This window comes from Pyrus communis, chromosome 7 (assembly GCF_041283825.1).
Source record: "Pyrus communis isolate YQ-2024b chromosome 7, ASM4128382v1, whole genome shotgun sequence".
Lineage (NCBI taxonomy): Eukaryota > Viridiplantae > Streptophyta > Magnoliopsida > Rosales > Rosaceae > Pyrus > Pyrus communis.
Window position 1 is genome coordinate 7,214,947 of NC_142571.1, and position 15,522 is coordinate 7,230,468.

The 15,522-nt window shown below is 35.9% G+C and overlaps 1 protein-coding gene across 1 annotated transcript; it reads right to left on the reverse strand.

The window, feature by feature from the left end:
- Positions 1-13,960: 13,960 nt before the first annotated feature.
- On the reverse strand, positions 13,961-14,954 carry LOC148695601 (uncharacterized). The gene is made up of 2 exons (XM_088697351.1): positions 14,610-14,954; positions 13,961-14,521 (listed from the first exon to the last, which is right to left on the reverse strand). The coding sequence occupies exons 1-2, from the start codon at positions 14,703-14,705 to the stop codon at positions 13,961-13,963; spliced, it is 657 nt and encodes a 218-aa protein (XP_088553477.1). The 5' UTR covers positions 14,706-14,954.
- Between the last annotated feature and the right edge of the window lie 568 nt (positions 14,955-15,522).

A 15,522-nucleotide genomic window follows, 5' to 3' on the forward strand; every position in this document is an offset into this window, starting at 1 on the left:
TCAGACGGTTATTCCACATTCTTCTGGATTGCTTCAAACCGTAGAGTGAACGCCTCAGCCGAATTGAGAGCATGTTCTGGGGTTTGGAAATATTTGATCCAGTCAATGTAAGTCTTTCGGTGACTTTTATATAAATTTCCGTATCAAGATCCCTATAGAGATACGCAATTACTACGTCCATCAACTGCATACTCAGTTTTTCAGAAACTACCAAATTGATAAGGTAGCGAAAAGTAATCATATCCTTAATGGGTGAATAAATTTCATCATAGTCAATCTAGAGGCGTTGTGAAAAGCCTTGCATAACAAGACGAGCTTTGTGCACACTTTGTCCTTCTCATTACGCTTCCGAATGAAAACCCACTTGTAGCCAACTGGCTTCACATGTGGAGGAGTAGGAGCTACAAGTCTAAACACCTTATGTTTCGCAAGCGAATCGAGTTTGACTTGGATTGCTTATTTCTAGTTTGACCAATCGGCTATACGCTAATATTCATCAACATAATTGGGTTCAATGTCATCGCTTAACATGATTTCAGTAGCTATTGCATATGCTAATGCATCATCGACAATCATCTCATTTCTACACCGCACATCATTTAAGCTAGCAAAATTGACCGAAATCTCACAATTCCCAGGATGAGGATTCGTCTCTTTAAGGAAGCTTCTGTAATCTAGAATTTCCTTATAAGTTGGACAGAATGAGTAAGGTACAGTCGGACTCACCTCTTCTGAGGGATGAATCCTTTGAACCAAGAGGTATGCCACGCTTGTGTGTAGGGGCAGATGATTAGCTAGCCGCTAATGTACTTGGATCAGCCAAAGTGGCATCCCGAGCCTCTAGGAGGGAAGTCCGTCGTACATTTGGCACATCCATCTTTGCAAGCAAATTTACCGTTGGAATATATGATCTTGTTACTCGCGCTAGATCGGTGAAAACATCTGGCATACTCTGAGCTATGCTCTGGAGATCTAATATGCGTTGCACTTTAGTTTCAGACTGAGTGGTGCGGGGATCTAAATGAGACAAAGTGGGAGTCGTCCATGATAATTTGCATCGTTCTTATCTCCCCCTAGCGACAGGAAAACTGTCTCATAGAGGTGACAATCTGCGAAACGAGTGGTAAACAAATCGCCTGTCAAAGGTTCTAAGTAACGAATAATTGAAAGAGAATCATATCCAATATAGATTCCCATCCTTCGCTGAGGCCCCATTTTTGTACATAAGAGTGGCGAAATCAACACATAAACCGCATAATAAAAAAAGCGCATATGCGATATGGCAGGTTCGTATCCGGTAACCAACTGAAGGGCGTTATATGGTTGGGTCACAACAAGCCTCAGGCGTACCAACATAGCTGCATGCAATATTGCATGGCCCCAAGCAGCGATTGTGAGCTTGTTATGTATGACCAATGATCGAGCAATCATTTGTAAGCACTTAATGAATGCTTCTGCCAGGCCGTTCTAGGTGTGAACATGAGGTACAAGATGTTCAACTTCAACCCCAACCAACATGCAATAGTCATCAAATGTTTTAGATGTGAATTCTCCAGCATTATCTAATCGAATAAATTTAATCAGATAATCAGGATGGTGAGCCATGAACTTGATAACCTAAGCCAACAGTTTAGAGAATGCAGCATTCGGTGTATACAACAAGCACACGTGTAACCAATGTGTGGAAGCGTCAACCAAAATCATAAAATATATAAATGGTCTGCATAGAGGGTGAATCTGTCCATAAATGTCCCCCTGAATCCTTTGTAGAAAAAATGGGAGGATTCGAACGAATCTTGTCATAAGAAGGCTTAATAATAAGCTTTCCCATGGAATATGTTTGACATGCGATTCCTTGAATTAAACCTAAACTTCGGGTTAGTGGATGCATGTGTGATGATTTGAGGATACGACGCATCGCTATTCGTCTAGGGTGTCCCAAGCGATCATGCCAAAGTATAATTTTGTGCATGCTCCCAGAGGTAGGGTCAGCCACATAATGGCATTCTATAGGACGTATAGTTGTGGTATACAAATGACTCGGGACACGCTTCATCTTCTCTAGAATACACTTCTTGCCATATTCGTAGGAAGTTATGCATAGAAATTTAACTTGTTTTCTACGTAACTTTCAACATGGTAATTGTTATTTCTAATGTCCTTGAAACTCAACAACGTTCTTCCGTAACGTGGAGAATAGAGTGCCTCATCAGTGGTCAAAATTGTACCATTAGACAATATAATAAGTGTCTTACCGTATCCTTTGATCAGGTTGGATGGGCCTGAGAGGTTTGTCAGAGGTGCATTCTTAGGTATGAAGATAGTGAAATAAATGCGCTCACGCAAAACGGTGTGCGTGGTTGCATTATCTGCTAGACAACTAACTTCCCCACTAGTCATACCTAGAATGAAAAATTAATTTGAATCAGTCACATGCATAAAAATTCTTAAAAAACAAATATCAATTCAAAATAATTTTAAGTATTCAAGGATGGTAATTAATTAAAACTTAATATCCAAAAACAAATCACCAACAAATAATCCAAACATAAAGGAAAAATTATTCAAAATTTAACCAAAAACACAAAAGGGGGTTCGGCCACTACTGTGGAATTCGGCCCAAGTGTCCAATTCAACTAAAAAAAATAGTTTATGTCTAAGATTCTAATCTTCCATAGAGGTGGTATCCTCCAGAAAGTCAGAAACCTTTATCTTTGTACTCTTTGGTTCATGCACTTGCACAAAGTTTGATTTAAACTTCTTACGATGAGAATGATATTCAACTACAACATTCTGGGGAGCTCGACAAACACGGGACCAAAGGTCCTTTGAACCATCGCAATAGCACATGTTTGCATCCATGGTTTCAGGTGCTTTGCCCTTATTCTTGAAGTTTGGGGCTTTGAGAGCGAGATTAAGGCGCTTCTGGGTTTTGTTTCCTCCCTTAGATATGTCTTGGCTCTGTTGACCTTAACGGGGTGGCTTCTGGCCTCCCTTACTAAGCCTATTTTGGTGTTTTAGATGTTGGTTTATGCTATAGTATGCTTCAGGCACATTAGTCGCCCCAGTAGGTCGAGCTTAATGATTCTTCATCAACATCTGATTCTGCTTTTCAGCGAGAAGTAAAACAAAGATCAAATTCGAAAACTTAGTGAACTTTTGAGCTCTATATTGTTGTTGCAAGACAATATTAGTAGCATAGAAGGTCGAATAGGTATTCTTCAGGAGATCTTCTTGGGTCAAAGTTTATTACAAAACTTGAGAAGTGATTGGATTCGACAAACTTCATAATTATATTCATTCACAGACTTAAAAGTCTTGGAAGCGCAAATGCTGCTAGTCATGTCTTGGTTCAGGCAAGAAGATGTCCTTATGGTGATCAAAGCGACCCATAATGCTTGTGGATCCTTCTCAGCAATGTACTTGGTTTGCAGGGCGTCATAAATATGTCTTTGGATGAAGATCATAGCAGTGGCTTTCTCAGCTTTGCCAACCGAGTTGTCCGTCTCATCTTTAATGGCAGGACGCAAGTTCTTTGCAGTGAGGTGAAGCTTCACATCTTGAACCCACTTGAGGTAGTTCCATCCAAAGACCTCCAAAGCAATGAAGTCGAGTTTGTTCAAATTCAACATGTTTCTATTACAAAATAGATGGGCAAGATGTGGTTAGTGTAATGGAGAAAAAATCAATCCATTCATATAGGAGTAGAACATTTAGGTTCCAATAGACATGTATTGGTTAAAATTTGCATGAAAAAACTTCAGGTTTTCATGGGTGATGTTTTTAAGGAAAACTTCAAGTTTTCAAACAAGGCATGTTTTTAGAAACTTCACATTTCAAAATAATTATGAACTTCAAGTTCATATGTTGCTGTAGACAAATGCAAATATATATACAGAAATATGCAACAAGAAAATATGCAAATAGAACTTCAGAGGTATAATTATAATTGAATTAATTATTTGGAGGAAAATTTAAAGTGTCGATGAAAAAAAATATAAAACCCATAGGGCCTAAAAATAATTAGGCAATTAAACTCGGGGCCCAAAAACATGGACCAAAGCCCACGGGTGGGCTGAGTAAACTGGTGTCGTGACGTCCAGGCCCAAAACTGGGCTAGGGTAGGCACAAGTTGATCATTCCCTAAATCGTATTTGGGCTGCAAGTAGTAGCAAACGGGCTGCAAGGATAAGGTCCAAAATAAAGGCCCATATGGGCACCGATCAGATGCGGTGGGAAGTACGGATACTCTAGCGAAGCTAGGATCCGGTGTAGAACACACACATACACCAACAGTAGAGGCTGGGATCCTGTGTGACTCAAGCGTAGGGACACCGTAGCCCTACGGGCTGGTGTCGCGTTGTGGCCGAGCCAGGGTTTGGGCCGCATCAGACGAGGCCAGGTGTGAGAATTTTTTTTATTTTTTATTCACAGGCCGATAGGGCCAGCCTAATTGGGCTTGGGTTTCAACCAAACAAACACCCCAGCTTCGCTGGGTGTGGTCACCGGGGACGAAGGCCAGCACCGCCGCTTCAGGTGACCGTGTTCTGGCCAAGATAACTTGGTGCAAGTCAAAGGCTTGATATGGAACTTGATGGTGTGACGAAGAAAAAGGCAAATCTCAACGTCCAAAAATCAAAACCCTCAAATTCAAATTTTTGGGTTTTCGAATCTATGGAGATTTTTACAAATCTCAGCCAAAATCACATTCGGCGACGACTGCAAGTCGTCAGGGAAGACAAGGCAGGGCTGCAGGTCGTGTGTGGGATGCAGTGAAGGGTGTCGGAGTTTGGCATGTGGATAATGTCTAAACGATGTCGTGGGTTTGGGTTCCAAAAGGCATGGAGCTTTTGGCTTCAGTGTAGGCTCAGGTCATGGGTTCGAAGAACTCAAGTTGTGTTTTCAATTTTTCTTTTCAATTAATTCAAGGCATATTTGATATATAATTGAATGCATGAGCAATTATTTGATGTAATTCATGGCAATATCAAATTCACATAATTCAATTTATGTAGAATCTAAAATTCGAAAAACGTAAAATTGGGTCATGCATTATGGAGAATGTTCATGCTATCAGGACTACAAAAATATCGAGATAAGAATCGTTATTTTGGAAGAACATGATTGCATGATGATATGGATGAACTGATTTGATGCAGAAAATCTCCTTGTCAGATTCCTAAGAGCAGCGGTAGGAGCGTGCTGATAACGTGTTGTGGTCGACTTTATCTGACAGTGAAAGAGAAGGCCGACGGCAGAGAGATTGTAGAGAAAGAGATGTGTTTGTAGGAATGTAGGGGAATGTGTGTGTTATCCCTCCTACGTAGTGCCTTTATTTATAGGAATAAGGGAGAGAAGAAATCCTTCATCCCCAAAGTATACAAGTCATAATAGGAAAGGATAAGTAGAATCAAATCTAATTTAGGATTTACACAATCACACTTTAATAGGAAGTTTACAACATAAAACACTTATTGTAAACAATTTATATTAAATACAGTCTTCATCAATTTTATCCAAACATAATGAACAATAAAACTACTATGGAATGCTTCCCATTTTCAACCAGGGATACGCCTCTCAACATTGAGCAGGAATTCCAATATTTCCTACGTAGGTTTGCAATTAGATGAACACTTTCCACAACTTTTTTTTTAATTTTTATTTGTATTCTTTCAGAGCGTTCGTCCTGTATTGTTTGGTAAAGCTAGAATCTCATCAAGCAAGCATAATTCGTAACCAAATAAGTTTGTTTGGCAAGCATTGATCAACTAGCCATATGTACAGTATTTTTTGATCCAAAAAATACGAGAACTCCCTCACATAAAATCAATATTATTACATGCTATACGATGTACTAATTATTAACTACATTGACAAAGAATCATTGAACAACAAAAACTGGTGGAAAATGAAAAATCAGGAGAGAAGCTTTAGAGAGAGAAATGATAGTTCTATATATTTGAGGAACATGACAAATGATTACATATGTAAGTCGAAGCCCATTATATACCGCACAATAGAAGCTTACTCAACTACAAAGTAACAAATTAACCAACTAACAAATCATTTAACCACCTAACAAACATTCTAACAACTTAGGCTGATGTGGCATTGGTGAAAGTTCTAGGATGGGTACTAGTTTAACCTAGAGGGGATGAATAGGTTCCAACTTAAAAAATTCAACATTAAACAAGTTTCAAATTACTTCAAGTTCCAACTTAAAAAATTCAACATTAAATCAATTTCAAATTAATTCCACATTCACATCACATATCAAGTTATCCTTCACAAATGCAGTTAAAAAGATAAATAAGAAGTGCATGTGATGTAAGATTTAACAAGGCAAAACCCACAAATTTGGAAAATCCTCGTGCTCCCAAGTTAGGACAAACACTAGGAGAAATGAATACAAAAAAGACTTACAAAATTCATCTTGCTAGACACTCAATTGGAAGGTAGTTTTGTCTCCGCGCCTTTTTTACACGATCTCTCTTCAGTCTTCGAGTGGAAGTGGCACGACACTAATGAGCTTTCAATCACCTTCTCATCAAACTTTGCATGATACTAACGCGACCATGCATAACGAATGTATAATGACATGTTTTTTTTTTAAATTCAACCAGTTACGAAAATCACAAGGCACATTTTCATAATTGATTTCCAGTTAAAGCACAAAGAAAAATCATTGATCAAAACTAATATTTTCTGTTTGAAAAACACATGAACTCAAAGCTGATTTTTCTTGAAAACTTAACACACTGCTCTTGGCTGCACTCTCGGAAACTTTGTTCACAAAAACTCCTTTTGGAACAAAATGATGTTCATATCACACACATGAAACCATAGGAAGGCATATTTGACTCACCTAGGGAACCCCAAAACAAATATCAAATTTGCATTTGGTGAAAGTCGAACATAAGACCTCTCACTTACAAGTGAAAATGAATACAACTACACCGTAGTACAAAGTGACTTAGATTGAAAATTATTGTTTCAATAAAATAAACTAGATGGAGCCCATACACCATGTGTGTAAATAATAAATATAAAAGATTTAAACAGAAATATATATAGGAAAGAAAGAGAAGTTGGAGAGAAATGTGGAATATGAGAACTTGGGGGGTTTATTATTTATTTATTAATTATTCTTATGTTTGATGACTTGTGGGGAGGGAAGAAGAAAAAAAACGTTTACATTCATTATGGAGGAAAGTTACTGAATGCTCATGAATTCTCTTTTCACAATTTTTTGATTGACAGCTAATTTTTGAACTAACAACCATGTTAGCAAGTGCTTTCACTTCGCACCTTAATTTTATTTTTTCAAACATCCCCCTTCTCCCCATTCATCGTCATTGGTCCTTCTTTCATTAATGACCTCACTATTTTTAGTAGTTCTTGCAAACGTGCGAGGGAACGAAGAGGGTTCTATTCCATATATTCTTTTTTATGATACTTTTGGTATTTCGTGTTCGCCTTATCGATCTTGAGCATTGAACTTACACATATTCATGGAGATTTTTGTCATCCTAACCAGTTGTAGTTAGGTATCGAATTCAATAATCTATGTCAGTTGAACTAAATACCTTCTACACACATGTTAAGATGAATATCATTGAACTGTAATGCTAGTGAATTATAAAAAATTAGTATTAGTGAAGAAAATATGTTGGGTCATGAGTCCGCCTAGACCAAAACTATAAAACAACATAGGCCCGATGGGCTTGTCATGGTTAATCCCATTTGTTGGGTCATGACTCATAAGTTGGCCGATATATAGACATGCTTGGACCAATCTATTTTGAAGTTTCAAATTCCAAAATTCGAAATAAATTTGAGGTTAATTCCAAAAAAAAAGAAAGTTTTTAAGTTTGGAGTATCCACAAAGACTAACTTCATGTTAAATTAAAGGAGTTGCGGAGATTAAAATTTTAAATCAAATATGTAAACTAAATGATGTGTCACCAATAAAAAACAAACACATTAATCAATACTTAATTAATAATCTAATCATCAACAGCCACATCATTTGGTTTGCAAATTTGGTTTAAAAAATTTGATCTCCCTAGCATTACCCTAAATTAAATAGGACCTAAACGAACAAATATATCATATACATATATAGATGAGTTTTTGTTAGTGATGCAGGAGGCATACTTGAAGAAAACAATTTGAAAACCCCTAACATGATTTGGAATAACAAATGTTTTGTATTTTATTTACTTTGGAATTTGTTAATTATTTTGAGAGTCGTAAGGGTGTTATAGAAATTTGAGGTCTATTAATTTGTAAACCCTTATAAATATTGTACTAAAAATCCTTGAATGCCAGACTTGATTGAATGAAAATATTATTTGTTTTGTGCAATTGAAGTGAGTGTTTCCTCCTTCTAAAAATCAAGTATTTGACTTGATCGTGTGAGCGAATTCACAGTTAGCAACATTGAGCGAGCTCCATTACCCCTGATTAAGTGAATCCAAGGTACTTATTCTCTTCGAGACCCTTGGTTCTTTCTTGCGTCAGTTAGGGTGCGTTTGGATGGCAAGAAAAGAGATTTGGGAACGAGATTCACTTCCATTCCAACCTTTGGCAAGTTCATGCTTGGAAAAAAACTATTATTAGTGATGAGAATATAGATGGAAAAAGCAAACTCTTTGATTTTATTTTTTCTTTTTCCCTCTTTTCTCAACATTTATTGCAACAAATTGACATTTAAAAAAAAAATAATCTTCATACCAAACTTTTATTTTATACTTTTACCTCATCATTTCTTATAACAAATGATATTATCTATACTAAAAGGGTGGGAGAGTGGGCTAAGTCTCACAATGGACTAGCAGTAATAATGTTGTTCAAATTCGCCTTTGGCGAAAATCGAACCTAAAACCTAAGAATACCACTAGACCGTATTACTAAGTGACACTTTATCGTCATCATTAAACTAAAAGACTAAATTGTCGACTTCTTTCCTATTTAATTTCCCAACGTCACTAAACATGACAATAGAAAAATACATTTCTTGTACCCTAGGAAAAGTCATGGAATTCCTTTCCACGTACTAGACACACCATTAGAGTAAAATTGATAATTCCTAACAAAAATCATGAGTTTGTAATTTCTTACACAAATATTTTCAGTTGTAACTATTTAAATCTAAATTTGTCTCCCGTACTCTCGATCACACAATATGTCAAATATTTTGGAGACATTCACCCAAATAAGTGTGTCATATATATATATATATGCATTCATGTAGTTAGACGGTTTTTGTTATTTGGGTTTAATAATATTCATTCGGAATTTCTTTATTTGATAATATAGTTTGTCATGTTTGATATTTTTCAAATATTTTCAATATTCCTGTGAAGAGCCTATATCTCTAAAATGTTTATGTAATAATTGTGTGTTAAATATTGTGATTTATTTTAGGAAATTTTAACGAAAAATTCCTGGTATTATTCATTTTAATGAAAAATCACATTTTTACTCTAAAAAGTCAATCCTAGTATTATTCACTTACAACACATTTTTGTCATTTTCGTTAAAACTGAAAGTTTTCAAATCATTTTCATTAGTTTTCCTTTTATTTTATTGAGCTTTTTATTAAAATTTATTTACAGATGGTTTATTAATTTTAGGGTAAATTTCAGTCTATTACCCTCAAGTTTCATGGTTTTCAACATTTGGTACATGAAGTTTTTTTCGTCTCAGAGTCATGCCTAAAGTGTTAATTTTAGGACAATCTCATACATTTGTTAATCTGGCTGTTAAATCTCCTGTTAACTGATGACGTGACGCTCACATGGACAATGACTAAGCACCATGTGTCAATAAAGGTCTCGCGTGAATATTAAAAATTTTAAAAATAAAAAATTCAACATTAAAAAAATAAAAAAATAAAAAAATTACCAAAAAAAAATAAAGTTGTCTTCTTCTTCTCCCTCCCTTCTCCCTTCATTCTCCCCCTGCACCCACCGCACATCCATCCTTCCCTCACCTTCTCCCTCCCTTCTCCTTCCCTTCTCCCTCCCTTCTCCATCTGCACCCACTGCACATCCATCCTTGCCTCACACCACCCCCCCCCCCCGGACGACGCCGTCCTCCACCCCCCCCCCCCCCCCCCCCCCCCCCGCTCTCCTTACGCCTTCGGCAACGTCCCGATCTCGAACTACGTCCGGTACGACTTCGATTCGTCAGCGACGACCCAGAAAGGGGCCACTGGGTTCTAGCGGGAAGGTGCCACTGGGGCTGAAACGAAAGGGGCTCCGGATCGTCGTGATGGGCGGGGCCGGATCTACTATCTGCTCGAGGTCGACCAGATCTACCATCTGGCTTGTCGAGATTCGAGCTCATTCGACACGACGTCGTTGAGAAACTTCTGTTCGAGGTCGATGTCATTGAGCGATGGTGTTGGACGGGGCCGTTGAGGGGTGGGGTGAGGGAAGGATGGATGTGCTGTGGGTGCAGAGGGAGAAGGGAGGGGGGAGGGAGAAGAAGAAAACCCTTTTTTGTAATTTATTATTTTTTATATTTTTTAATATTTAACTTTTAATTTTTAAAAATTTTAATATCCACGTGGGACCTTTATTAACACGTAGCGCCTAGTCATTATCCACATGAGCGTTACGTCATCAGTTAATGGGAAACTTAACAGCCGGACTAACGGATGTATGATCGTCCCAAAATTAACACTTTAGTTATGACTCTGGGACGAAAAAACTTCATGTACCAAATGTTGAAAACCACAAAACTTGAAGGTAGTAAACTGATATTTACCCTTAATTATATTATACAATCTTTTATACTTATGGATTAGTGGTCATTTTCTCACTCAATTGATTGTTAATTTAGGGCTGGTTTGGTATTGCTGTGCTTTGAAAAAAAGGTGCTAGCAGCAGTGAAACAAAGCAGTAGAGTGTTTGGTAAACTTTTTTGTAAAAGTGCTTTTGAAAAAAAAAACAGTATTATAGTGTTTGGTAAACTTTTATGTAAAATAGATGTGAAAAAAGCCAGTTTTTCAAAGATGAGTTTTGTAGCTTCTTGTTTTTGGCTTTTTTCACCCAAAACTATAAAAAAAGCTGAAGCTGAATGTTTACCAAACACAAAAACAACTCCCAGCTTTTTTTAATACAAACTTTTTTCAGAATTACCTTAGTACCAAACGAGGCCTTATCTGGGCCATATCAAGTGAGCAAAGCCGAATAAGGGACGTCTCCTTCCAAATTCTTCTTCTTTCTTCTTACCTATTTCTCTCCTCATCTCCATGACCAAGATGACTCAACATCCAGATCTTAATTTCCTAGTTTTGAGACAGCTCCTACTTCGTAATACCGACTCTTTATTAGCATGCAATTAGGTTATCATATTTCTACCTTATCTTGCAGCCGAGTATATATAGACCTGGTTTGGTACTGAGGTGATTTTGAAAAAAGCTGGGAGCTGTTTTTGTGTTTGGTAAACATTCAGCCTCAGCTTTTTTTCACAGTTTTGGGTGAAAAAAAAGCCAAAAACAAGAAGCTGCAAAACCCAGCTTTGAAAAATTGGCTTTTTTTCACATCTGTTTAACATAAAAGTTTACCAAACACTATAATATTGTTTTTTTTAAAGCATTTTTACAAAAAAGTTTACCAAACACTCTGCTGCTTTATTTCACAGCTATTTATTTTCACAGTACAGCAGAAGCATCTTTTTTTCAAAGCACAGTAATATCAAACCAGCCCTATACACCTCGTATTGTTTCTTCCATTTTCAGATATGAATTTCTAACCCGTTTTTATCTCTTAGTTTGTCTTGTAATTTACATGGAGGATATGTAATTTCCATTATCCTCCACTGAACCCAATCAATCAAGAATGGAGAGTTCTGCATAGTTATCTAAATTGCAAGGTTGATGTTTTCTTCTGGGTAATTTTCCTAAACTTTCCTTAGTCTACCTTTGGTTTCATGGTTCTTGCTGAAGTTGTGACTCATGCTTTTAATTGCTAATTACAGGGAGAAACCCCATTTTTCATCTGATTCATCATCTGATGATTCCGATAGCTCTAATAGCTCTTTAGGAGTTTGGTTTAATAATTAATCATCTCTTTCACCAAAAGCTTATGAATTCAATTTTCCATCTGATTCAGTTTTCTTATTAGGTATTTTTCATTAATCCCTTTTTATTGATTCAATTGAGTTTATCAATTTGAAATCGTTTCGCGGTTTGATTCTCGCTTAGATATTCATTTTAAATAAATCTGTACTTAGTGTACTGTTAATCAAATAGATTGAGAAATTCAATTCAATAATATTGTTGTTTTCCCAACTACTGTATACTGCATGCATATAGAACTGATTCTTATATATATACTTATATACATCTAATTTTTACCTGGTCAGACTATATCCCTCGATAACTACTTATACAGAAACCCCATTTGTTTATTGTTTTCCTTTTTATTTCGAAACAAAGGAGGACAGATGCAGTAGCTTGTACATGCCTCTTTATTTTCCATTCTTCTTTATACTAGGGATGTATTGATCATTTAGATTCTGTATACTGATTGGATATGTATATGTATATAATGGAACCAAAACCAAGTTTATGATTCATCTCAAGCTATTTACAAACAACTATATTTTGTTTTCATTTTATTAAATAAAGAAGCATGCTGGTAATTATTACATTTGATATATGCGAATAGGATTTTATCAAGGTGGTGAACTCTTGTATTACAGAGCGGGAGCAATGCTTTGGAATTCAAGTAGGGGAAATACGGCAAACCTTTACGGAGATTGATTTTATTAAATTACATGAAGTGTTATAATGTTCTTGATCTTTTTGGTTGGTTAACGTGGTTGAATATTAATTGGATGATTGTTTCAGTTGAGTGTTTACTTGTTATAGATTATGCTAGAATGTTATTCGTTGATAATATGATGTGATATATGTGAAACATGAGTTGAGATTATTTGTGCATAACTCATGTGTGAAAAGTGGTTGGAACTTCGGTGTTGATAAAACTATGTTTAGATGGAGAATTTATAAATTTTCATAGAATTCTAAATGACGGGAATTACAATTCCCAGTAATTGAAATCCTGTTAATTGAAATTTCATTGTTTGGATGTTGGATACATGGAAATTTCATTGTTTTGATATTTCCTAGAATTTGTATTCCATAGAAGAATACAAATTTGAAAAAAGAAAAATGTTAAACTGGTAACAAAGTCATCAATGACAAAGGTCATCAAACCCCTAAAGATTGGGGCTGCCAAATCCACACTAAAGGGAAAACTGTCTAAATTTTCCAGCAATTAAGAACTTATCAAAGATTTGCAATAATATTTCATTGGAAAAAATGTTTGCAATAATATGATAAGGGTTAATTAGCAGGGAATACATTAGCCTTTGCCATGAAAATATTTCCATTCTACAACCAACCGCTGCATTGCTATATGCTATATTTATAGATGCTGTTCAAGGACATACTACTCTTCTATGTAAATACTTATCCTGGCACCCTGAATAAGCTTTAGAACATAAAAATTCTTCAGACATTACTGTTATATGCAGAATAGCAAAAAACCTTGACCCTGTGGTGCATTTACTAGACATCAAAACATTTTTGTTTTCCTCAAGAGTTACCATTATACAAACTTCCACACACACACACACACACACAAACACACACAGAGTATTCTATTAAAAAATAGAAGTTCAACTTTGTACCTTGAGATATATTGTAATCAAGTGACCAGGGAGTAGGACTTCATGATTTTGCAAGGAATCTAAAGACGCACAAAGTGTGAGAAATGATCCAAACATCAAATAGCTATGGATAAGAGTTGATTGAAGTAGGAAAATCCCTATAAAGCACATTTGCAAATGTCAACCAACATTGGTGATATGCAGGACTTTTATTCTAACTAATGCCTTACTGAAAAACACTAAAATGAGAAACATAATGAAAACAATCTTATTCACCTCGTGAAGTAAGCAATAATATCATATTCTTTTTCTTCTCAATTGGGAGTGTCTTCAACATGAGAAATTGCTTGTCATTTTTGATCAACCAGGCACATGCTTTGATTTGTTCTTCTTTGTTGAGATCTGGTATTGCATTTACTTCATCATATACCTCTGTTGGATCAAGTTTCTTTATGTCTGCAGAAATATAGTCTTGAAAGGATGAAGCCATCTTGGCAAGTGAATCTGCAATCACATCTTTAAGGGTGGTTGATTTTCTTTTTGTATGAGGCACATCAACAAAACTTGCTACCTTTCTCTTGCTTTGAGTCTTTTGACCATTGGCTGAACTAGGTGAAATATCATTAATAATTTCAATATCTTCTAAACCTTGTGCATCACCAACCAAATCTATATGAACAGGTTCATTATGTGGAGGAGTCATAATCTCAACGGCTTCTACACCTGTTTCAACACCCTCACCCGTGGCTCTATCTTTGCCACATAAATCCACTATATCATCCCAGTTTGGAATGGCCTTCCAACGAAAGCTTTTAGCATCAACATGTGACTACCAATCAAAACATAAGCAAAACATAAGTATAAGAACAATTAAAAGAATTTCACACACACAAAAGAAAAAATAATGAATTTTTTACCTTCACGTACTCTTGCCAAGCAAGGTCTTCATCTACACTTATCATCTTTTTGGTTGCATCACAATTAAATCCACTTTGACTTAGTATATCACTCATTATTGCATAAAACTTTTTCCAAGACTTCACACGATTTCGAATGTTATTAGCAGTTATATGAATATCAAATTGAGCAGATAATCTGGCTGCAGCAGAATTATAAGCATTTGTCTTCCAACCACCATCTCCTTTGTTTCCCAATCTTCATTCTTTGCGAAGAATGTCAGCCAACGCACGTTCCATATCTACATTGCATCTAAAATAATTATTTTCCTCTCCTTCATTTTCAATTTCTTGGTTCTCTTTCTTTCTCCTTGGTTTTTGTTTGCATACTAGTTTGCTATCAGATCCTTCCATTGCCCCTAACATAAAAAAATATATATTATTGAGACGTTAAGTCACTCATAGACGCATTCATAGTAACAATCCAAGTATCAACTCATATTTATACATTCATAATTATATGGAACTAAGCTACAAAAACTTGAGTATAGTTGGTGGAAATAGACATACACTAAATGATAACATAATGGACATAGTTGCATGCACATTATCTTTTAAAAAAATAGCATTATAAATCTAACATAACATGTTCAAGAAACACATAAAGGCATAGTATTCATATGAAATCCGAATTCACTAGATACACCTATAAGGGCGGAGTAGTATATCGAACCTTTTTCACTAGATACATGTTCAAGAAACACATAAAGCCATACAATATACATCACTAGATACACCTATAAGGGCAGAGTTGTATATTGAACCTTCACTTGCAGAAACAGGAAATTATGTGTTTTTGATAGGGTACTAACAACTGAGATTTACATATAAAATGCAGAGAAACATATCTCAGTATTTTCCTAATAACAGAGAA